The 25,242-nt window shown below is 40.4% G+C and overlaps 1 protein-coding gene across 2 annotated transcripts; it reads right to left on the minus strand.

Annotated features, from left to right (window-relative positions):
* Positions 1 to 5,306: 5,306 nt before the first annotated feature.
* On the minus strand, positions 5,307 to 24,073 carry CEP55 (centrosomal protein 55). 2 transcript variants are annotated; one of them, XM_045567792.1, is made up of 9 exons: positions 23,797 to 24,073; positions 21,126 to 21,320; positions 19,072 to 19,347; positions 17,236 to 17,304; positions 11,464 to 11,614; positions 9,778 to 10,091; positions 8,398 to 8,469; positions 7,560 to 7,685; positions 5,307 to 6,446 (listed from the first exon to the last, which is right to left on the minus strand). In XM_045567792.1, the coding sequence occupies exons 2-9, from the start codon at positions 21,306 to 21,308 to the stop codon at positions 6,246 to 6,248; spliced, it is 1,392 nt and encodes a 463-aa protein (XP_045423748.1). In that variant the 5' UTR covers positions 21,309 to 21,320; positions 23,797 to 24,073; the 3' UTR covers positions 5,307 to 6,245. The 2 variants fall into 2 exon arrangements, with proteins under 2 accessions (XP_045423748.1, XP_045423749.1); XM_045567793.1 differs by lacking the exon at positions 7,560 to 7,685.
* Positions 24,074 to 25,242: the final 1,169 nt, after the last annotated feature.

Below are 25,242 nucleotides of genomic sequence, written 5' to 3' on the forward strand. Positions count from 1 at the left end.
CTCTGGGCACACAAGGGACTCTCAACACTTTCAATCTTGCAGATGGAGTTTTAGTTAAAGTCTCAAAGCCAAGTGTTTTAAGACACTTTAAGTGGGTTTCCAAAAGTCAGTTTCCTGAATGAAATGTTTTACGTAAGTTGATGGTCATTGATCCAATATTTACTTTCTTTATGGCCACATTTTTGAGGTCTGCTTTATAGTCTCTTTTACACGCATGTTTGTTCAAAGGTTGAATCATACTTCTCGCTCCCTGATGAGTCTACCAGAAATTCTAGAGATAAAAGCCAAGCATTTCTTAGACACAAAGAGTTGAAATCATTGTTTCCAAAAGAAACAATTCAGTTGCTTAAAAAATGTCTACTGAGGACCTACTATGTGCCAGACCCTAATCTAGGCATGAGAGCTGGGAAGGGAGGCAACCTCTGACCGTAAGAAGCTGCAGGGCTGGGCATTGTGGTTCATGCTTGTAATCCTAGCATTTTGGGAGGCCAAGGCAGGAGGAACACTTGAGGCCAGGACTTTGAGACCAGCCTGAGCAAGAGTGAGACCCCGTTTCTACAAAAAATAAAAAAAATAGCGGGACATGTTCAAATGCCTGTAGTCCCAGCTACTCGGGAGGCTGAGACAGGAGGATCCTTTGAGTCTGGGAATTTGAGGCTAAGATGATGACACTGCACTCCAGCCCAGGAGACTGAGACCTCATCTCAAAAAAAAAAAAAATTAAAAATATAAAAACAGTGCAGTCTGTTTGGGGTAAGGTGGGAGGAGAGGGTGGCAGGCCAGTGGAAGATGACTGTACCGCTGAGAGAAGGGCCATGGAAGAGCGAGGCACAGGAGGCTGCAGGGGAGAAACATAATTTCTTTTCTTTCCCTTCTTAGGTTCTTAGTTGAGGCACTTTCCTGAAAACAAAAGTCAGATTCACAAAAGAGAAACAAGCAGAAGTTTATTGACACATACTGTACTCATCACGGGGAGAGGCTTCAGTTTAAAAGTATTTCTTTCTCAAGGCATCAGCTTAGGGGCTTTACTTAAGTAGTATTTTAACAAAAAGCCATAAATCCTACATAGCCACCGGACAAAGGAGAGAGCAGTTCCAGTCGTTTACAATGAGGGAAAATGTGGGAAGAGGGCAAAATCCGTTCCCAGATTCCTCTGGTGCCTGCTGGTGCCTTCTCTGGGCAGATAAGCAGGTGCCGTCTCCGGTAAGGAAGGATTTATGTCCTGCCATCAGGCAAGTAGAGGCACAGCGTTCCCCTGAGTTTTCAGTGTCTTTACTTCACAATCCTCAGTATTTGGGGGAACAATGTCTTGATTTGCTTCAAGGCCAGGGAAGCCCAGAACAGGAGGGCCCTCCCTGCCACAGCCTTGGCCAGACTTGCAGGCCTGGTGGGGAGCAGGTGGAAATGGGATGGAGGGGCAGACTCCCACCCAGCAGCTATCCCCGAGCCTCTCTGTCGCTGACATCTGGGGGTGGCCATGTGTGGCACAGAATGCCATGTGTTCATCATGCTGTTTCCTTTCCTGGGCAGGTTGCCCTTCCCAGCCACCTTCACAGTAGGTGGGGCCCTGAGATTGAGTCCTGACCAATAGGAACGTGAGATGCAGTGTTTCCAGTCTGGCAAGTCAAAGACAGACTAGTGCTCCACTTTCATCTCTCTCTTGGCCTGCTGCGATGACCATGGAGGCCGTATGTTCCGCATGCATAACTACAGGGTGAAAGAGGACCACCAGCCCACAAAGATTGGGAGATGAGCAAGAGCCACACTGAGTTAGGCCACTGAGATTTCAGGGCTTTTACTTGTAACCAGGGCCTAGCCTGGCCCATCCTAATACACCATGTATCCATTGCTAGTCAATGACACGTAAGGGACGTGTACTACGGAGTTTCTGTATAATATTTTCCATTTCCAATGCATGGACTTTCCAATAAAAAGAGAAAAGCATATAAGGAGTGCTCGCTCATTCATTACCCTGGCTAGCAGTCCTCTTCTTGGTTTTGAAGAAGTCTCATTAGAGTGTGATGTTTGGAACTGCAGCAGCCCTGATGTGAACATGAGGAGGGGACCATTAGAACTCTGGAGATGAGAGCCCAGAGCCCAACATTGTGAAACGCTAATCTAAACTGGGAGTGTGATTCAACACTTCTTTTTTAAAAAAAGATTATAATAAATGTCCTGATGGTGTAAATCTTTTATTTGCATTTGAACACATCTGTACTGACACTATCAGCAAGTGAGGATGAGGACTGTGGTTATAATGGACATCCATTGTATCAATATGTGTGTGTGTATGTATGTGTGTATATATATGAGGCTCTTGGGGGCAGACAATGTCACTCTCTTCTCTCGTGCTCTCTCCGCCCCATCTACAGTATAGCCATTGCTGAAAAATAAAAGCAATCCCAGACAGTATTTCCCATCTGCAATGTGCTTTCACATACATATTCTGGCTTTAAGGTGGCAGAAGAGTGGTAGCATAATGTAGGGGTTAATAGCTCAGCCTCTAAAGGGAGAAATACTTGGGTTCACATTTTGACTCTGCCACCCTCTTTGTTGTGTGACCTTGGGCAAATTCTCTAAACATATCTTTCTCATCTGTATAATGGCACAATTATAGAAACTCCCATATATCGTCACTGTGAAAATTAAATGACATGACACATATGAAGTGTTTCACAACACCTGGCACACTAAAAACAGTTCATACAAAGGATCTTCTGAAATAAATTGGACTTGGATTTTCATGACACCCTAGGATGATCGCTGTGGCAAGCCTGAATATTCCCAGTCTGAAGTTGGGAAAATGAAGCTTAGGGAGGTTAATGGACTGGCTCAAAGTCAGAACCAGAATTTCAACCTGGGTCTGGTGGTTCCCACTTTAAAGCTCTTTCCATAGTAACATGCTTCCCTGAAGTGGCCAAAGTAAAACAAAAGAAAATTTAAAAGCTGAGGTGCTTCCTTTTTCATCTCGGATAAACAGAATCATTTTTATAAAGCTCACTCCTTTAAGGGAAGAAATTATTACTGTAGCATGTATGTACCATATTTTTACATTTATTTAACAGATTTAATTAACAGACTGTTAAATTTATACTGATAATATACTCTATAAGTTTTTTCTCACAGCTCCCCTGCCCGCTTGCCACCACCTTACAAAAATCAAGCGAAAATGCACAACTTCATAAACTGTACGAGGTAGCATATGGGCCGTTCTGCATAATTTGTGACTCGAATAGCACAAGTAGTCTTTTTCCCTAAGTTTTTTTCCTTCTCCTTCATTAAAACCTTTAGTTTATTTATTATCCCCTCTGATGGTTCAGCATTCAAAACAGTTTGCTTTCTATATCTCTGAGGCTACATGAAGGTAATAGGACACGAAGGAACGCCCTTTATCAGAATCTGGGTCAATGCTCCTGCCCTTCCTCTACAGCCCCATCCTTTGTCATCAGAAAGTGATCAATGGAACATAGGGCATGTTTTTGTTTAAGCTCTGCTTAATGATTCACTTGCAGTGTAAGTCCAGGAACAAGCACTGTTAATACTTGAATGGTATTTGTTTTTTTCAACCTAGTTCAGTCATCACCTCGTTGGAAAGCCTGTCCTCTCTCGACCTTGGGGGGACTTCTCATGGGGCACTCAGCTCACTGTGCTGTCACTGATCTGCACTGACGTCCACCTGGCCTGGCTCTGCTGAAGGCAGATTCAACTTTACTCCTGTTCACCCTTGTGTCTTGCACGGCACCTGGCTCACTGCAGATGGATGGAATATTTACCGAATCAAGTGATGAGATCCATGTGTGGTTCACGCCCTGAAATGGGTGGTATTTGTAAAGGAAACTTACCTGTAATGCTTGTTAAAACATTTTAATGGAAGATGTGCTGGTCCTGGGGTTAAATTAGTATTTTGAGCCTGGCAGGCAAGAAGGTGAAGGCCATTATCAGATGCTAACTCATTTTCTTTGGTTCATGCCATTCCTTCTTTCTCTGGTTACTTGGTTCGGGTGACATGACTTAACTTTGACTCTCTCTGAGTGCTCTATCTACTTCTGGACCATGGGACACTCCCCAGGGCTCAGTCCTCTCTGCTCCTTTTTTTGGTCATCTCTCTGAATTCTCTCTATGCACTCTCTGCAAATCCCTAGCTTGGTCCTGACCTTTCACCCTTGTTTGGGTGTTACCACTAGATTGGCAGACAGGAGACTCCCCTTGAATGTCCTGCTAATATTTCCCACTCAACCATTCAAAGCCAAAAATCATTAGATTCAAATGGTAGGGGCTCTAACAACCACTGCCTTTGGGAGCATTCCCCTCCCCCAACCTCCTGCAAATCAGCTATTTGACCTTGGATAAGTCACTGTGCTCTCTGGGACTCGTTTCAACAATAAGTCAAGGTTGGATTAGATCAGCAGTTCTCAATCTTCAGTAATGCACCAGAATGCTTTGAAGAGCTTGTCAAAAATGCATATTCCCCCAGACATTCTGATTTAGGAGATCTGGGGCAGGCTAAAAAAATCAACGTTTTCAGCTCTAAGGGTGAGGGGATTTCCTGGACCACAAAGATGCTGAAGTATTATAGGTGATCTCACAGTTCCCTTCCAGCCCTGACATTCCCCCAATTTTCAGGGTAGGGGGGCAACGGGTAGCCAGGAAGTGCTGACAGGCAGCCAGCTCTCTGTCCAAGTGTAGCCACAAAAGCAGCCAGATGGCAGGTGCAAGGGAATGTTCGGGGAGGGCCGTATTCTCTGTGTCACTCAGAACCTATTTAATCGAACTGGTCGTGGGGAGACTTCAGTCCTAAGACAGCAGGCAGGGACTGAGAACCTTCCTGGGTTTTCTCCCCATCTCAGACTCAACGAATCACTCCTCCTTTTGCCTCATTCAGATGCTCCAAACAAAAGTCACGAAGTAAAAATGTGTTTTGGCCCACAGTGTTAAAATTTTATGAGTTTGTGATATTTAAAAATGGGGAGGTTTCATATTTACAAATCCCAGATTTCCCTTGGAAAGATCAGCCACGTAGGACTCACGTGGTCCTGGGACACGGGCTGGCGCTGAGCAGCTGCGCCCGCTTTGGGAGGAAGCACGCATTGCCGCCCCGCGTGGTCGGCGACATTGCCAGAGGGGGTTTGGGAGGTGGCTTCCCTCACTCTAAAATTTACTCTGGGATAAGCCACAACAGCAGAGAATTGCTGCATGTATCTGGACGCTGCCTGCCCCTGCGGATCATGGAGTTGCCTGTAGCCCCCAACACTCCTCTTGGCGTAGAAACCTTAGAATATCTATTATATACACATACAGTAGACATATTAAAACATCAAATAATTTTATTCTTTTCTCCTTTATATTACTAACAGTAGCCCAGTGTTAAGATGTTAGAAAACATGAAAAAATAAAAAAAATTTTGGTTTACACAAAGCATGTACAAAAATATCTACTCAGATAAACAAATATCTGATAATTACATTGCCCAGCTTTAAGAGTGCCAAAAATAAATAAAATACTGTAAACCAAACAAGAGGGTAGATGGTTTTGTTAAAATTCATTTTAACAATTTTAGCTAACCGACATGTGTTAATGAAATTCAAGTTAAAGTGATAGCCAGATAATGTGAGAGAAAACATTGTGTATGGCAACTTAAGAGTATTCCTCAAATACAATCTGCTTTGTGCTTAGAACACAGCTGGCCTTAGTTTCAACAGTAAGCAGCAGTAAAGATCAAGAAAATTCCCAACTTTTCTCATAACCGTTCTACAACAGCAAGGAAAACAAAATGCAAATAGTATCACCTTTGAACAATGGACATCAAAATCAGAATTGTAGGTTTACTAAGTGCTTGAATAAAAAATGCAAACACAGTAAAATTCTTGGTTAATTACCTTTGATTTTTTAAAAGCCACAAAACATAAAATATTTGCTTGCCTATGCAATAACCCATAAGCAATAACCTGAACTATCTTTTCTTCATCAAGTACTTTAACAGTGCAAAATGTGAGTCGCTTCAGTACACAGTGCTCACCACATTCTGTCATTGCAGCCTGATGATGAACCATCTCAGGGAGGTATCACTGCCAAGGAAAATGCAAAGCAGAATAAAAAATCCAATGACGTGCTCATATGCCAGAGTGTCAAAGGCAGATAGGCAGTTTCTTATACAGAAGGCGAAATACGCAATTCAAAATGTCCATAAGCTAGCATAAGATACAGTATTAAATCTTTTGACACAAAAACAAAGGATAATTATTTTGCTACTTTGAACAGTATTCCACATGGACAAGCAGATCTCGATGTTCCGTGGCTGGATACTGTATATTGCACTTGGGACATTCCACCAGGCTTTCGTTGAGTGCAGCAGTGGGACTTTTTGGTGAAGCAATTTTTACTCTGTTTTCATTCTCTCCTTGGAAAGCAACTAATGGCTCTGTGAGGGCTAATTCACGAAGCTGCTTCTGCAAAATAAATTCCAAATCAACACTGTTTGTAAATACGGACCCATTGTTTAGCAATTTTAACTGTTTCACAGATACTCTAGCTGTTTCAACCCTGCAGACAGATTTTCTTTTGAACCCCTTCTCATCCATATCATGGTGGTAATATATGAGGCGTTTATGAATTATCCAGATAATTACTGTAATTACCCAAATTACCTGGGAAGTCCTGGAGTTGGGTATTTATATGGATAGGTTTTATTAAGATGCTTAGGGCCAAATGGAAGGTAGGTCTATGTGCAAAGCTGACTAAATTTGCTAGTTTGGTAAAACAGGGGCAACTTCAGCAATAAAGAACCACATGGAATTAAGGGCAGCAAAAGAATTTTAGCAGATCGAACAGGTTATACACAGAAATGACTAAGATATTTTATAATACCTTTGAGACTTTCCTTTTTCATGTTTTTTTTTTGTAAGAACTGAGTTAATAAGGCTTAAAAACTGAGTATTTTATAGCACACTGTGAAGGTGGTGGACAGCAGGAACAAAGAAAAGCACAAGAAAATGTCAAATTCTTTTACATACCCTCTGGCTTCCTATGCTTTGGAAAACAGTCAATAATAAAACAAATTACACATTTTGATTTCAAATATTATAAATGGCCAAAATCAATGACATACTAAAGAATAGAGCTGTGTGCTGTCAAAGAATCTGTGTAGCCAAAGCTGGGTTTCTCCATAATACTCCATTATCCCTAAAAACAGCATTTTTTTCTTTTTTAATAGAAAAAGACAATTTCAGTTCTGGATTCTATGACTTCTCTCCCCCAGGCAGGCAATAATCAGAGGCACTGTTTATTGCCTCTAGAATCGTAACTGGGCTAGGTGGGGAGATGACGCCAGACGCCAGTGATATAATCATCACAGAGAGGTACACAACGTCCCTCTTTCTAGCGCTCTGAATTGATGCTCAAAGGGCAGTGGCTTCAAATGAGGCAGGGGCTCTGCCTACTGATTTGAGATATAGCTAGCTGTTCTTTAAGCTGTATCCTTCTAGTTCGGGAACTGACTTTTATACTATATAAATGGAAAGATGGCAGAAAAAGCAATTTTAGTTTAAGCATTCCAGACTCACCAAGGATTCTAACTGGGTTATCTGACTTCTTGCTTTTCGGAGCTCCTTAAGGATTACATGCAACTGATGCTGCATATTTTGACGGTCAAGTTTTTCATTTTCAAAGTCTAAAGCACATGCCTGCATCTGGAAAATGTCCAGGACAAGACAATTACAGTTGTATATACCCTCTGGTTCTCTTGACTGGATGCTTACATTTTTTTATTAGCACAAGAAGAAAACATGTGTTGTACCATCATAGTAAGAATTCATCTGAGCACTATGAGATGTTAATAAATGAAGAGGCTTATGGCTGAGGATTTGGTTTATCCAAGGAGCAAGGCCAATGCAGAGGTACAGGTGGGAAAAGAGCCCCTTAAGAAGTTGCTGGTTAGATTTATTCCTCCCCATCCCTCTTTTTTGGAGGGGGAAGAGGGAGAAGAGAAAATGATGGCCATCCCTGGTTTGAAATATACTAACAATTTCTGCCCTACATTCTGAGAATGAATGGTGTCTCTCTGTATTCTGCTTGAAGGTATCAGGTAACCCTTTTAGGAGGAGATCCTACTAGGCTACAGTAGGAACTATATGATTGGGGAAGAGCAAAACTTGCCAAGGCCAACATCTCCCTGTCAAGAAAATTGCCATCATTCCTCAAAGAATCTGGTTTAGCCTAAAGACAATAACAGGAATATACAGCTAACACAGATATCTTTAAATATCTTTAAATATTTTTTGTTAAAGTCTTTTAAAAACACGTTTCATAACTTTCAAATGGTTCTCCACAGAAGAGTATAAACAAGAGGAAAAATTCCATTTTCTAGCAGACCAAATTAGTAGAATCAACCCCAAGGAGTACCTGTTGTTCCAACAGAGCTATCCGTGTTTGTTCCTCTTGCTGCCTTAGCAGAGACGTGTAAAGAAACTGGACCTGCAGGATGTAAAGAGAGCCAGCGTTGTCACATCCAACCTTTGATGGCTTGACCCGGGATGCATGAAAAGCTCACATCACAAGTGCCACATCTCTAACCAGGACAACACCTGCTAGTCAGGGGTGAACCGTTCCAGCTGGTCATTTGGTGGCTCTCCATGCTAGCGGCTGAGCAGCACCACCTGGTTGGGAGTCCCCGAGGCACACAGACACAAGGCTGATAAACAGCACCGGACTCTGCAGAGGCCACACCCGCCTTCCTGGAGACTCTCCCATCTACTGATATTTCTGAGTGGAGTAACAAAGCTGGCAGGGCCTTGCCCTTGGCCACAGAGTTGGCACAAAATTTAATTATTTCTGCTTCATCTTTCTCCAATATCAATGATCACACCCGTAGACAGAAACGAGAGTGGTAATGACTAAGAAGGCAAATGTGACAGACTGTTAACTGCCCCCAACACCACTCTCAACCTCTGGAGGATTTTATGAATTACTATTATTTTAGCAGCAGTAACTAACATTTACCTTGCTTAGTTTACAAAGCATTTTTACATTCTCTCAATTGACCCTCACAAAAGCCCTATGAGGCGAGCAGAGGTTATTATTAACTGGACAAGTTCAGTGAAGTTAGGTGATTTGCCACAGGCTGCACGTCCTGGACTGCAGCATGGACCAGGCATGGACTCCGAACAGTGTTCTTTCCATTACTCCATCCTGCCAGGCAAAATCTAAATCAATGGGTTCTGTCAAGGTAGTATTCGATTCTAATAATCCTAACTTACTAGCTCCAACATTACTAGAATAAAGTTGTGACTATAAAGAGAACATGGAAGGTGACATGTGAATTCACTTAAGCACAGTATTACAGTCAAGATGCTGGCCTAGGAATCAGCTTTGGTTCCTCCCATTACTTCATATCTTCTTTTGGCTTCTCACATGGACCTAGCACCTTCTCTCGCAGAGCCTGTATGATTTCCTCTGCTACGAGAAATTCCCACAGAAAGTCACCCACCTCACTGGATCCTTCTTGTCATCAGGTCTTTGTCCAAATACCATCTCCTCAGAGAGGCCTCCACCGGCCCCCCGTTTCCTTTGTCAGACCACCATGTTGCGTTTTCTTTAATTTACTTGTTTATTTAGGTACTTATTTATGGTCAGTTTCCATTTGGAATATAAGCTCCCACGAGGGGGCAGAAACTTGTTTTGTTCCTTGCTGGTTCTCCAGTGGTTAAAATAGTCTCTGGCACGTAGTAAGTGTTCAGTGCAAGTGAGTGATGAATCATGGACAACCTTACTGGGTAAGCTTACCTGAGATAAGAGCTCTTCAGATCTCTTCTTCTCTTCTTCAAGTTTTCCCCGAGCAATATCATTCTCCTCCTTGAGTCTTTGTATTTTCTCTGTTTTATGCCTATCATCTTCCAGATGGTGTACATCTGCCTTTCTTTGCGAGCACAACAGTTGATTTAAATCTTGAACTTCTTTTTGGGTTTCTTCATATTTTCTTCGAAATTCACTAAGTTCAAAACTCAACTGAGTTACGGTTTGTCGTTCAACCTCAAGATCTTTTTTGGCATTTGCCAAGAGATGGGTGTAGTATTTTTGCTTCTCTTCTTGAAGATAACCTGTGACAAACAATATTATGGCACAACTCATTTTATAAAATAGGCAATATTCCTGAAAAGGGAAACATCAAATATGTTCCCCTAATGAGGTCACACTATTTCCTCAGCTTACAACACGGAGAGTCAGAGATAGTCAGACTACAGTTGCTATTTGATGGAATAAGAAACAGAAGTTCAGGGACATCATTTGAAGTTATAAAACTCTCAAATTGAAGAACTAAAAACAGTACTATAACTATTCTGTATGGAGAGAAAGCCACAAATGTCTAAAGAAGACAAACAGGGAAATGAGCTCATTATTTACAGATGTGGAGATAATTACCAAAATTAAAAATAGAAATATTAAGAGCAGCTGTGCTGATGGGAGGAGGAAACAGAGACTGGGATAGAAAAGCTGGGGCACGGCCCTTCTGTACTATTATATTATTTTAACAAGTGCTTATATTATTCCCATTAAACAGAGAGAAAGAAAACTACATTATCAAAGAAAAAAACGAGACTTAGCCTATAACTAAAATTCTGCTTTTATGTGTAATAAACATATAAAGGCACCATAGTACTAACTTTGTCTTATTAGGGCTAAACAGCTTTGAATCACCTTGAGACATTCCCTTTGTATTTTCTTTTTAGCATTAGTTTAATTTTAAATATTCAAATGTGACGCTCCAAGATTATAAGTCTTATTCCCATTTCTTTAGCTTCCTCTTTATATAATTCAAGGCTTTGGTCCCCTCCGGGCTGTCAGTCTTTTAAGGAGTGCTTAAGAGGGTTTCTCTTTTTTTCTTAGCTTGCCCTCTAGAATTGCTGAATCTACTTCTTCATCTGTGAAATGCGAATGAAGACCCTTCCTGGCCCAGCTCTTAGGGTTGCTGTGAAACTCCATTGAGATCAACAGTTAAGTAAACTGCAAAGATCTTGGCAAAAAGACAGCATCATGATAAGAAACTGTATCTCATTCTATAGTGAGGTTCAAATGACTGAAGAATCATCTATAAAATTCTCCTGGAATTGATAGAAATAAGTGCTAAAGGGAAGCAAAATAAAAACAGAATTGGTGACAAGGCCAGCTCTGGGGGAAATAAAATTTGGAGAAGAACTTTGAAAGAGGGGAAGGACATTCATGGGTGAAAAAAATTTCATGTGACTCCAGAGCTGCCAAAGATGACCCTTTAACCTGTGTCTTGTGCCCTCCTTTTATCTGAGCATATTTAGAAATGAAACTTGCAAAAATGGTATGTCTTACTTCAGTGCTAGAAGACTTGTTATTATTTCACTTTCTAGCACATATCTATAAAAATCTAAATTTGATGAATCACTCCTTTTGGAAAATGTCAGGCCTATGCCAAAAGAACATTTTTACACCAGTCAGTACCTTCTGATTCAGCCTTTTTGGTCTGCTGTGGGAGTGAATGAGCAGCTGTTTCCGTTTTCTTTTCCAATTCAAAGATCTTTGCCAAAAGTCCTTTCACGTAGACCTCTCGCTGCTGATCATACACAAGCCACTGCTGATTTTTCTCCAGCGCCTTAATGTGAAGATGACAGGAAATCAACAGTAAAATAAAAACCAAAATCTTAAAATGGGCAAGGGAGTCCACCTGGTTTAGTCTTTTCCAACACATAAAAACTCTTATGGCTCATAGAATAATTATGGGCAAGTATTTATGTCACACACCTTCAGAATACATGATGACATGGCAAAGGCATAGTTTACATGGGATTAAGTTCATTTGTTTGCTTTCTCCACCTTGCTTTGTGTTGTGTGTGCATGTCATTCTCTGTGAACTACAATGTCTGGTGTGGCAGACAGAGATTAGCCATTCAGATTCCCCTTCAAGAAAGAGCTCTGCCCTGCTGCAGGTGGAGTGGCAGCAGGCAGCCTCCAGCTGTTAACCCCTTCAAGTTTCTCTCAGCTTCTGGGCGCAGCTAGGTGGCCCCAGCCAAAACTGAACAAGGGCCTGGCTACTTCTGCCCAACATGGAACTCTGCTCCGGAGCCCTCCATGGGATGACTGATTCTGTCAGGTTTTCATCATGGTCTGATGGGCCATTCCTGCTTCCTTCTTCCTTGCCTGGATCTTGCTCCCTGATAAACCATTTGTACTCCCGACATCATCTCAGCGTCTGCTTCCCAGAGGATCAAACTTAAACGGCCACCTTCTCTCTTTATCACCAATTTTCATCCTTTATATCATCTTTTATAACCCAATTAAAAGCCCCAAACTGGGGTCACTCACATGTTTGTATAGGGCTTTTGTACTTGTAGTGAGTTTAACAGTGTCCCTCAAAATTCATGTTTACTTGAAACCTCAGAACATGACCTTATTTGGAAATAGGGTCTTTGCAGATACATTTAGTTAAAATGAGGCCATACTAGGGTGAGGTAAGCCCTAAATCCAACGACCAGTGTCCTTATAAGAGGAGGAGAGGACAGATATACATCTAGACAGAAGGCCATGTAAAGACACAGGCGGAGACTGGCTGGCTGCTACAAGCCACGGATGCCTGGGGGCCACAGAATCTAGAAAGGGCAAGGAAGGACTTTTCCTTAGAGCCTTGAGGCAGCATGTGCTAATGGCACCCTCATTGTGGACTTCTAATTTCTGTTGTTTTAAGCCACCAAGTTTGTGGTCATTTGTTATGGCAGCCCTGGGAAACTAATATAGTACTTATTAACTCAGTAGTTAAATAAATGTCTACTTATTTTAAAAAATGATTTTTCTTTGACCAGTTATCTTCAGCTTTTTATGTGTATTTGTCGCTTCTTTCAAACAGACAATAAGGTCTTTAAAGTGGTAGATTTTTCTCTTCTGAGGACTCTCAGCTTTTGGGTATAATATATACACAAAAGAAATTATTTGGATGATGGGAGAATATTAATAAAATCAGCAGTGTCTGCTTAAGCGAGCAGGTTAGAGAAAGGTGATTCACGTTACTGTCACTGTCAATACTAGTTTTTCATTTCAATCACACTTTTCTCTCAAAAAACTGGATATGCTCTGAGGGCCTCCCAGGCGACCCAGCATAAGGTTCAAAACCTTATAAATCACATCTGTATTATATGCAGATCACACCACCTTATCTGTGACAAGACATTAGCAAATACGTAAGAAGCTACATTAACTTTAGTGGATAAAACAAGGTGAAATATAGGAAATCTTTTTTTTCTAAGATAAAAAAATTCTATTGATACTGTTAACTAGGACAAATTCACATATCCTCTGGTCCTAACTCAATGTTCTTAACCTCTTGATCCTTGGAATTCAGTCAAAGGCAAAACAAAAGAATGTCAGGACATCCCAGCCATCCCCAGCAAGTACATACTACCCCCTCCCCCACACCTACCACCCTCAGTTTTGCCAGGGGAGGTGACAGTCCTGCTACTGAAAGCAGGGCACATTCAAGTTAAAAGCCATGGCCTCAAATAAATATGAATATTAACATTTTGACTGTGAACTTATAGCGAACTTAGTATAGTTGAGAAGAATGCTAGGATTCATGGCTATCTCAAAATAGGCTGCAGTAGTCATACTCTTATTCGATCTACTGCCATCCCCAGTGAGGTTCTTATTCATACCCTATGCATCTTTCAAAAGAAAGGACTCATGAGAACCTCAGGTTCAGACTCAAATTTAGTTGACAAGACAGGTAGCATTGTATGACTCACAGAATACGTATATATCCAAATACCTATAAATTATAGTGTATTAGATATCAAAAATACCTAATTTTATACCAAATTTTACATTTGTTCACATTTAAAAAGTACTTCAATACAAATAATTTAAGTCAACTTTGGATAGTCATGAATTCTTTTTTATCTTTTAAAAGAACTTATCCATACGTTACTGAAGCATGAAAAACAAAAATATATGTTAGTTTAAGATTTAAGAAGCAGGCTGGGGATGGAAGCTCAGGCCTGTAATCCTAGCACTCTGGGAGGCCCAGCTGGGAGGATCACTTGAGGTCAGAAGTTTGAGACCAGTGTGAACAAGAGCAAGACCCTGTCTCTACTAAAAATAGAAAAATTAGCCAGGCACAGTGGCTCGTGCCTATAGTCCCAGCTACTCAGGAGGCTGAGGCAGCAGGATTGCTTGAGCCCAGGAGCTTGAGGTTGCAGTGAGCTATGATGATGCCATGGCACTCTAGGCCCGGCAACAGAGCAAGACTCTGTCTCAAAAAAAAAAAAAAAAAAAAAAAAAAGATTTAAGAGGCAATATTCTAAAAGGCCACATGATGGCGATGTTACCCCAATAAAGTAAACATCTTTACTCCCCACCTCTTCTCACTGACTCTGTATCCATTTGCCCTTTCCTAATAGTATCAATGAATAGACTTGATAACTATCATAAATGTTGATATTATTAGCTTTGAATCTTTAGAGTCATCATTACATTAGTTATCCTTTCCAGCTCTGTATCATCTACACATTTGTTAGGCATGTGTTTAACATTTTCATCCAATTTATTAATAAATATGTAAAACAAGAACAGGCACAAGAGAAGCCCTGGGGAATGCTACTAAAGCTCTTCCTCCTGGTTTGACAGAGATCCACTAAATATTCTGTGGGCAAAAATCCCAACATAGATTACAATGTTAGCCTGTAGTGGAAGAATAAAAACTGTGGGTCAATTGGCAAAACTGCAACAGGGATGGTAGATTAGATAGAAGTATTGTGTCCATGCTAAATTTATGTGAGTTGCTATCTGTGCTATAGTTGTGGATGAGAGTATCCTCATTCTTAGGAAATACACATTGAAGTACATAGGTTTAGAGGGCTGTGGATATGTGCAACTCACCCTCAAATCGTTCAGAAAAAATACAAGGTGTGTATGGTTGTGGGTGGGGGTTGAAAGAGAAACAGAATGCAAAATATGAACCATGGTTGCATTTTGGTAAAGGGTATATGGGTGTTATGTGTACCACTCTCATTCTTGTAACTTTTCCATTAATTTGATTTTTTCAGACAAAGAGCAAGAAATGCCTATTAAAACTGCCTTTTGGCTATTTGGTTTGATCTATTTTGTTCACAATTTTTTTTTTTTTTTTTTTTTTTTTTGAGACAGGGTCTTGCTCTGTCGCCCAGGCTGGAGTGCAGTGGTGTCATCATAGCTGACTGCAGCCTCCAATTCCTGGGCCCAAACGATCCTCCTGCCTCAGCCTTCCAAGTAGATAGGACTACAGGCATGCACCACCACACCTGGCTAATTTTTTAAAATTTTTTATAGAGACAATGTCTTGCTATTGCCCAGGCTGGTCTCGAACTCATGGGCTCAAGTGATCCTCCCACCTCAGCCTCTCAAAGTGCTAGGATTACAGGCATGAGGCACCACGTCCAGTCTTTAGTTTGATATAGTTTGTACTAAAATAATTCTTAAATACTAAAAAGACTGACATTTGACAATGGTTATAGCATTAACTCCACATAATTATTTCAAAATGTCAGACAGATCTACATGGTAGCTGAGGAATGATACAGCTAGGCCTTAAGGAAGATACACATAGGTTTTTAGGGCTTATTTTAACATAATGAATACTGATTCTTAAAATAGGTAGGCAAGCTTCTGCAGGAAGTTTTGTGAGAACTTTAGGGAGTGATGGAAACTGAACTGCTGAGCTCTCAAAAGCCAAATACCATGCCAGTGTAGGGACTACGACGAGTGAGATGTCTCTTTCCCTGCTCCCTAAGTCCTCCAACTACAATTTTCTTCCTAGTCTCAAAGATTTGCTGAGATTCCAAAGGGCAAACCAGAGCTAGTAAAATTTGAGAAACTTCACAAGATTCCATCCAGTCATTCTTTCAAATGTTTTAGACACTGAGGATAGAGCAGTGAACGAAACACACAAAAGTCCTTCCCTCATATAACTTGCATTCTAATGGAAGAGTCAGACAATTAAACAAGAGAAGTAAGTAAAATAGATTCTAAGTTTAACAGTAATATGTGATGAGGGGCCAAAAAAGAGGAATAGGAATCATCTAGGTGCCATAATTTTAGACAAGGTGGCTAGGGAGCCCCCTGTCCTGGCCTCCTGCCCCAAGAAAGTGACATTTAAGTAAAGATCTGAATGAGGTACAGAATGAGTCATGAAGATATCTGGGGAAGAATGTCCCAGGCAGAGGGAACAGAAAGAGAAAAGGTGGTATATTCAAGGAGCAGCTGTAAAGCCAGCGTGGTGGAAGCAGAGTAAGTATGGTGGGGACACAGGCGGTAAAGTATTCATAGATAGGTGCATCTAATGGGTAGCTACTGATATATGCAGAATGATAAAGTTCAGTGTAATATACAACAAAGAACATATTTTAAATTATGTTTCCTCTAGATTTCAGTTACCTCCAGGCAAATCACTTTGATATGGGTACTTAGCACCCTGCTATACACTCAAGAGATTTAAATTCTTCTTTTGAAGATCAAATAGACTTCAAGGGATACTCGCTAGATTAAATAAAACACGAATCTCAGAGCATGCTTAGATCAGGAAAGACATGCCAGTAATATTTCTGGAATCAAAATTCCAACCTACTAACCTAATACTTGAGTCGAGAACTTTACACTTTGTGTATTTAACATTAAAATTTAAAAAAATACACTGTAACAGTCTGTACTCTCAATTTATTCAATTCCTAACAAAACCCACCAACACATTTAGGACATAGGTTTGAAATAATACAGCTTTACCATATATCTAAAATAACTTCATATCAAGTTCTAGAGAAAAAAAGTACTGAGTGTACAAAGAACATGTCTCCCTTTCAAACTATGAAAGCAAATCCTAGTTCCAAGAGGATTTCAAACCAAAGAGTATATCCCAGTGTGAATAAAGAAAAAGAGAAAACACTGTAAATTAAATTACATTATACTAAAATAGTAGGGCAAATTAGATTTAGGTGGAGAGGTATATTATTGAGGTATTTGGTAGCAGTGGGTGATTTCTAGGGCATTCTAGCCTAAAGAGACCACGCTTAGAGGAAATGGCTCTTGAATGCCTGGAAAGAGACTGAGAAGACAATCACAAATCACTCAGTTCTTCTCTCTCAACAACAGATTTTTTTCAAGTCACAGCACTAATGCTGCCAATTTCCATAAAATTTAAAAATAAATGAATCAGTTCTCTTTACCCATAACTTAACAAAAAGGAAATGAACTTACATCTTTCAGCTGTATTTCTATGTCATGAATATTACTCACTGATGAGTTGAAGGAGTTTGCAGCCACAGTCTGTAAAGAACCCAATACTAGTTAATATCATATATTTCATAATAAAAGATTTTTCATTATATTTAGTTCCATAATATAGTAGTGTACTTCACAGGGGCATCCCCAAATCCAGATCTAGCACAGGGCTGGTGAACCACAAAGCCAGGTGATAGTTACCAGAAGTAACCACTGTCAGAATTAATATTCTCTGGAACTTTCCTAAGCAGATTAGAAACCCTGAGAATTCAGATCTAGGTTGACTTGAGGTCCTCTGGTCCCCAGGATCGCCAGAATAGCCCTTAATGCATATAAATAGCCCAGTGGTTTTTATCAAAAGAACACAAAAGAACTGGGCTCCTTACATGAAATCTGGGAAATATTAAATTGTCCAACAAAAGACAAAACTTCTTTCTAGAATTATATTCTGTATTAGTAATAGTATTAGTTATTATAATTCATAGAGATTACATGGAAATCAAAACATAATTTTTCTCCTCTTTTTTTTCTTCATTTGCTCATAGAACAAAAAAGAGGGGAAGTAGGTGGCTAGGTACCCAGGCTGGCCAAGAAACTCAGAAAAAGCTATATGTCAGTCTCTCAACAGCTATAATGAAAGAGACTTGTGAGAACACTGGCAAGGAAGGTCAAAAGAATTTTTTTTCTCTCCAAATGTTCTGTTCACTCACCCTAATATGTACCTCCTTCTTTCTCCCAGTTTAGTGCTCTAGGGGGAAACTATGTCAGAGATGGTTGACTAAACCTCTTTCCTTTTTTCCTTGGGCACACTGTAGACTATGTTTCCCGGCCTTCCCTGTGGTTAGTGGGTCCACGTGACTAAATTCAATCCAATGGAGTGTGTGCAGATGTGAAATATGCCAACACCAGGCTTGGCCCCAGAACCCTCCTAGGCAATTCTCCACATGCTCTCTCTATCTCACAGATGTATACAGAGGATCTGGTGGAGGACTCCACCCTACAGGATGATGGACCCACTAGAAGGAAGGAACTTGTACTTGAACAACTCTGGAGCAAAGCCACCTGCACTCCAACCTACACTAGACTGTGGCATGAGGGAAAAATAAACATTTGTTGCGTAAGACACTGAGACTTGGAGGTTGCTTATTATAGCAATAGACATGATTATGAATACAGAGATCAATACTGGATAGCCCACAAAATGATAAGAATACATTTTTAAATATTATAATTCTTACCAAGATTTGTATTTTATGTTCAAAAGTGAAGAAACTAATTCTTGAACTTCAAAAAAGATTTTAGTCAGCCACTTTGAATCTGACTGTAAAGTTTCATGAGTTTCAGCTCTGTGGAAATTCTCTAGAAAAACTTAACCTCTTTGAACTCATCAATAGAAACAGTCAGTTGCCTGTCTTTGAAAGTATACATAAATGTATACATAGGTCTGATCCCTGTATCTCCTCTGAGATAAAAGCACACTTGATGTTATAATTGTATATCTCAAATATGAAAAATAACAAAAAAGTGAAGCCTACTATTTTCATGATACAAACTATAGAAATAAGAGCCCAACAAAATGTTATTAGCTATCACAGACACACAACGGACTCTGACTGAATATTCCACTGGGCAAAACAGTGGTGTGGGGATCTTTGCCTATGGAATAGAGGTTGGGCTACAAAAAAAGTGACTGTTAGTATACTATACTGTCTCCTCATTTGGGAAGCATGTCTTAACAAACTCATTCTTCATAAGAATTACATATTGTATCAAAAAGAAAAAAAAATCTAGATTTAAAGAAATTATTTGCACCTGTGATAAATGAAGTGAACTGGCTTTGCTTTCAAGTTCAGCAAGTCTTGCTGTCGCAGCAGACAACTGTTTTTTCAATACTTCTGTCTCTTCAGATAAGGATTTCAACAATTGCTCCCTCCTTTCACCTTCCTTTGTTTTTTCTTCCAGCTGTTCAAGCAGTGCAGTAGTGCTGTATCTGGCCTTCAGCTGGTCTCTGAGTCGCTGTATTTCTTTGTCCTTCTCTGTGAGGTGAAAAGCATTCTTCTCGCTCTCTGCTTCAAGGACTCGAATTTTCTAGATATAAACTAAGAAGACTCTTAGAACAAAGCCAGGTCAAACAACCAGCTAAACAAGATACTTCCACAAGCATTTATGAAGTGTTTCTCTTACAGCAAGTCAGTATTATGCTAGATACTAGGACCAAAAAAGAAGAAGCAGCCAAGGTTCTATGTTCAGATAGCTCATAGAGAAGTCAGCCAATACTTTAACGCAATGTGGTAAATGCTGTAGTTAAGAGACATAAAAAATAAATGACAAAGATAGAGAGAGAAACCACCTCTTTCGAGGGTGGTGAGAAAAAGCTAAAGATCAAAATGACACTGTTACATTTTAATCTGTGTTTGTCTGAATACATTCGGGACACTGTGTTCAATTCTGGGTGCATAATTCAGGAGGAATATGGACAAACTACAAAGTGTTCAGGATGATGAGAAGCTAGAAAAGGTGAAGAATACGAGGTTGGTCCGCAGAAAAGTTGAGCAGAAGCAAGATTTCCTCAAATATCTGATAAACTGCCAATTTGGATAAAAAGCAGACTTGTTCTGTGTAACTCTAATGGGCACAATTAGAATAAATGAATAGAAGTTACGAGAAGTTTAGTTTCAGCTGATTATAAAAGAACAAAGTACCCAGTGCTTGTCAAAAGTGAAATGAACTGGAAAGAATAAGATTCCTTTCCAGACTGCAAAATAACCTTCATGTCTGTAAATTGGTGATGGTTCATCTCTCAATGCTTGAATAAGTATTTACCCCAAATTGCATTGTTAAAAACAAATGAGTTTTACAATATGCTTACATATAGAATTTAAAGAAATCAAATGATATACTCTTTGATCATTTATTTTCTAAATATAAATAAAAGCACTTTTGCAAAATAAATTAAAACCAAATTTGTGATTAAATCTTTAAACCCCTCTAGCTCTAATAAGTTCCTAACTTCCTTACTATCTATGCCATAACAAGTTGTAAACTATGGAATCTAAAATATAGTTGAACAGAATGCAAAATGCCAACACCTGCAATAATTTTACCTCAAAAAGTCTGAAAACAAAGATTACTTGGAAAATAGCCAATATGCATGATAAAATGGGTTTTAAACATTCACAAGGAAATCTGATCACTATTAACATTCTGAAATGGATTTGATTTTTTACATTTAGTGAACAGAAAAACCAGATTATGTAATTTCTACTAAATATTTTCTCTTCTCCTACAGTAAAAAAGAGTAAGAATAGCACAGTATCCTTAAAGTACACATCAATGAATAATATAGTATTCTAAAACAGCACGGAAACAGAATGCTTCTAAGTTATGCTGTCAATTAAAGAAACAGTGAAAAGAGCAAACCAGCATGTTTTACAATCTTAAATATAGCATGACAAAAATTAAATAAGAATATTCATGTAATTAAGTTAAATTACCAAATAGTTAGAGGAGGAATGATAGATTAGGTTCTTATTTTGTTTTAAGTAACTGAAAACCAGACCACACTTCTATGTTGAAGGTGCATATTAATCAAGATGTCTTTATTTCTAAAACAAGCTTAGTAACCTCAAAACACATACTCAATTACATTTAAAAAGTGAAAGAAGTAATGACTAAAGTATGTCTAAGAATTTGCAAAATCAAAGTAGGAATTTAAGATTCCAAACCCAAGGTCCACTTTCCAAAACTGATGAACTGGGTGGGACAGGAATAGTGGCAAGAATAAGAAGATAGCATCAGGAAAAATCATAATACGTATCATCTTCTAAGAAAGCTACTACAATTTAAAGGGTTATAAGACCACTTACCTCCAAAAGTCTTTGTCTCTCTTTATCAGTCAGCTTTCCTTTTCCGCTCGTGATTTCATCTACCGATGTTTTTAAGGCTGCAATTTCTCCCTTGAATCTCTGCAATGCAGTTTCGGATTTGGAGTTACTAGGCTTTGATACCCACTTACTTTTAATTAAATCTTTGGTACTTTTGGTAGACATCTCTGAAACGGTCTGGAAAAATAAAAATCAATTGTATTTTATAAGTCTGAGTTTAAAAATTTAAATCTCAGGTGTTGAAACAGGTCTAATAACTTATCTGCTCTAAATAGAAATGATTCAAACCAATGGGGTATGGAGAACGATGGACGAAGGCTTCTGAGGTGCTGTAACAATTTTTTAAAAAATACCAGTGGTAGACAAATGGGAGTTCTCACCTGCTAAAAATATGACAACTTGTACCCTTACGTTTTGTGCAGTGTTCTGTATGTGTGTTATACTTCAGTAGAAAAGTTTTGTTTAAAAAACAATGGAGGGGTCTCCAAACATTGAAAGAAGCCTGAAAGAAGTAGGTCATAGTCAAGGACACATTTTACCCAAGAATAAAAACTGGTGGTAAATAATATAATTCTATAAATAATAGAATTGAAATATCACTACTCATCATAATGGTATGTCCTCTGTTTTAGAAGATATGCCTAGTTCAGATCTCTATTAATAGTCATTTGGGAGAGCACAGTGGGAAAAAATGAGGGAAATTCAAGAAGAGACATTAATAGGAAAAGACGCACAATATTCAGGGGATTCAGGAATGAAAGGAATTAAGAATAAGGCACCGGCCAGGAGTGGTGGCTCACGCCTGTAATCCTAGCACTCTGGGAGGCCGGGGTGGGAGGATCACTTGAGCTCAGGAGTTCAAGACCAGCCTGAGCAAGAGTGAGACCCTGTCTCTACTAAAAAAAAATATAGAAAGAAATTAGCTGGACAACTAAAAATATATATAGAAAAACTTAGCCGGGCATGGTGGCGCATGCCTGTAGTCCCAGCTACTCGGGAGGCTGCGGCAGAAGGAGATCACTTGAGCCCAGGAGTTTGAGGTTGCTGTGAGCTAGGCTGATGCCATGGCACTCTACCCTGGGCAACAGAGTGAGACTCTGCCTCAAAAAAAAAAAACAAAAAATAAGGCACCAAAAGGAGAAGCTTGGTATCTGCTAACAGTACTAGATGACGGTTTAGAAGCAAGTATATAATATAAACTTTAGGAGGAAAATATATAGTGAAACATATTATGCATATAAATAGTATATAAAAGTAGCTCTTAATTAGGGAAGTTAAAAAACATTTTTCCACCTCATGCATCCTGAGATAATATAATGGAAGTGTGATTAAAGAATATAAGAGGACTATGAAGCCATTAATGCATTATAAAATTACTACAGAGCCTATTATTTACGAAGCACCCTAATAGATGCTGGGTATAAACTGGTTAAAAAAAAAAAAAAGACATGTTCCCTGACGTCATGGAGCTTTCAGTGTAGTAAGGAAACAAACACGGATTCATGAATTCTCAAACTGTTACAAATACTATACAGGAAATGAACAGAGTACAGTGATAAATGATACCACTAAATTAGGGGAGATTGACTTAGATAGGGTGGTGGAGAAATGACTTTTAAGGTCACCCCATGTGAAATCAGAACATCTAAAAATACTAGAACCAGTGTAGACTGAGTAGAATAAACCATTTATCAAAAGGCTAATCCTGGATTTTTGCCATTATAAGGTAAAAAACTAAGGTAGCTGGTCAATCAGTTGAGGCAAATGCAAGGAAGGGTGTGGTACCTACTGCCACAGGAAGTTCTTTCCTATGTGCTTCTGTTAACAGCACATTGTTGACTTGATACCCTGAGTTGATACCACAGAAAATTACTTTTCTACCAAGTCACTGAGACACAGAATGATGGAAATATAGATCAGCAGAACTTGGAAGAACCCTCAGAAATTTGCTTCCTAACCTTTGGACTGAAACTCCTGCAGTGAATGACTACTGCTTCTGGCCTCTAGCCTAGGCTACTCTGCTCTCCCCACCTACTCCAACCAACCTCCTTTCCCTGTATTTTCCATTCCAGTCATCCACACGGTTCCACTATTTAAACCTTCCCTGACTTGGTCACATCTTCTTCAAGATGCCTTCCCTCTGTGAACTCTAGTAAATGATACAGCTCCCCACCCCCATCCCAAGCACAATCTGGTACCCAGTTATACCCACACCTAACCTTTGATTTTTTTTTCAATCGTTCAATAATTGTTTCAGGGGTCGCACTTTGAAAACTTTTTGCCATCCACAGAGCCTAATGACAGCAAGTGCTCAGAAATTATCAGTTGATTGGTTGAAGTGACCTTAGTCATGCGGGACAAGAGGTGACCAAACAAGCATTTCCATCCAATAAACTGCACAAGGCATCTCATGGGCCGTGTTTTCTACAAGAGGAGGCACATGTTTAAAAATCCTCACATAAGATCTCACTTGGGGAGACAGACAAGAAAAGAAAAACTGCAAAACGAGGCACTAGTTTTCTCACCTCTAAAATAAAGATGTTTGTAAAACAGACATGAAAGCGCCTGCTAATCGAAAAAAGCCATACTAACGAAAGACCTTAGCCAAGTCACTTGGCCTCTCTGCGCCTCTCTGTAAGATGATAATACCCACCTCGGAGTCCAAAAGAGGGATCAAAAGGATGATGACGGTGGTGAGGCGCCCAGCCCGGCACCAGGAACGAAGCGAGCGCCAGGGAAAGGGGACATCTATCGGGGCGGGCAGAGATTGAATCCAGCGGATTCGATCTGCCCACCGACCCCGCCGCCCTTGCAGTCCGGCCGCCCCCGGGGCTGTGGGGCCTGGCAGCCCCTCACCACCTCCGCGGTCGCGTCCCTCAGGCCAGCCAGCAGCAGAGGTGGGCGAAAGCCCTCGCTCGCGTCTGCTCCGTCACACACTCAGTCGCGGACACCGCTTCCGGGAGTTTGAATCCCGCGGCTGCAGGGCGGGGCACGTCACTGCCGGCGGGGGCGTGGCCGGCCGGAAGAGGGCCCGGGCTCGCGGCTCCCCGATTGGCTGCTGCCTTGAGGGGCGGGGCCGCGGCGAAGGGGCGGGGAGAGGGCCGATGGGCGGGGCATACCACGGGAACGCCTCCTCCCGTTCCGCCGCCCAGTTTCGGTCTTGGGTTTCTATGCGGACCTCTAGCTCGGTTTCTCTTAGTAAGAGGCTGGTTTGGTGTTTATCCGTCTTGGGGATGAAGCAAATTGCTATTCTTTATGGGATAAACCCAGTTAGTACTCATTATGTGTCCTTGAGCCTAACGCACTCCTCTATCAGTTTCTCCCCGTATAAAATGGGGCCCCTCCTGCCCTTTGAGAACTGGAGTTTACAAGGGGCGCAGCCTCCCTGTCTTCGCCTTAGGCCGAGCCTCAGTCCTGCCAAAAATCAGGGTGGAGCAACGGAGAGAGTAATCGGAGAGCTGATGGGCACGCCGAGCTTGAACGCTGAGACTGAACGCTAGAGGAGGCAGGCTTCAGCTGCTCTCTGGCCTGATACCTACCTGTGTGGGGGTCAAGTCTAGGTCTTGATTAGCTGCCTTGAGAACTTTCTCTATTGCTAAAAGAAGCAGCAGCGGAAGTGCTTGGCAGGGCCTATCTTCCTCTCTTAGACCAAGCATAAACTCACCAGGGATTTAAAACAGTAGCTACACAGTAGCAAAACATACTAGGAAGGCAATGTTGTACAAAGGTGAAACTAAGACTTTCCGAGTTTAATTCCTGACTGCCTCTGACTAGATGTGTGTCCTTGAGTAAGTTTATTTAACCTCTCTGAGCTTTGTTGTCCTGATCTGTAAAATGATGCAAATAATAATATCTATCTCATAATGTGGTTATACGCATTAAATGAGGGAATCCAAGTAAAGTGCTTAGCGTTGAGTAAATGCCCAATTGATGTTAGCCATTATTAAACAAAGAGCAACAAACTCATTCACATGTTACTGAATAGAATGTATGAGAAACTATGTAGGGAATTTTAAAGAATCAAAAAAACAAAACAAAAATGAAGAAGATGACGTCTCGTACCTACTTCCAGGGAACTCTCATTTCTGGTGGGAAAGTG

The sequence above is a fragment of the Lemur catta genome, chromosome 14 (assembly GCF_020740605.2).
Source record: "Lemur catta isolate mLemCat1 chromosome 14, mLemCat1.pri, whole genome shotgun sequence".
Lineage (NCBI taxonomy): Eukaryota > Metazoa > Chordata > Mammalia > Primates > Lemuridae > Lemur > Lemur catta.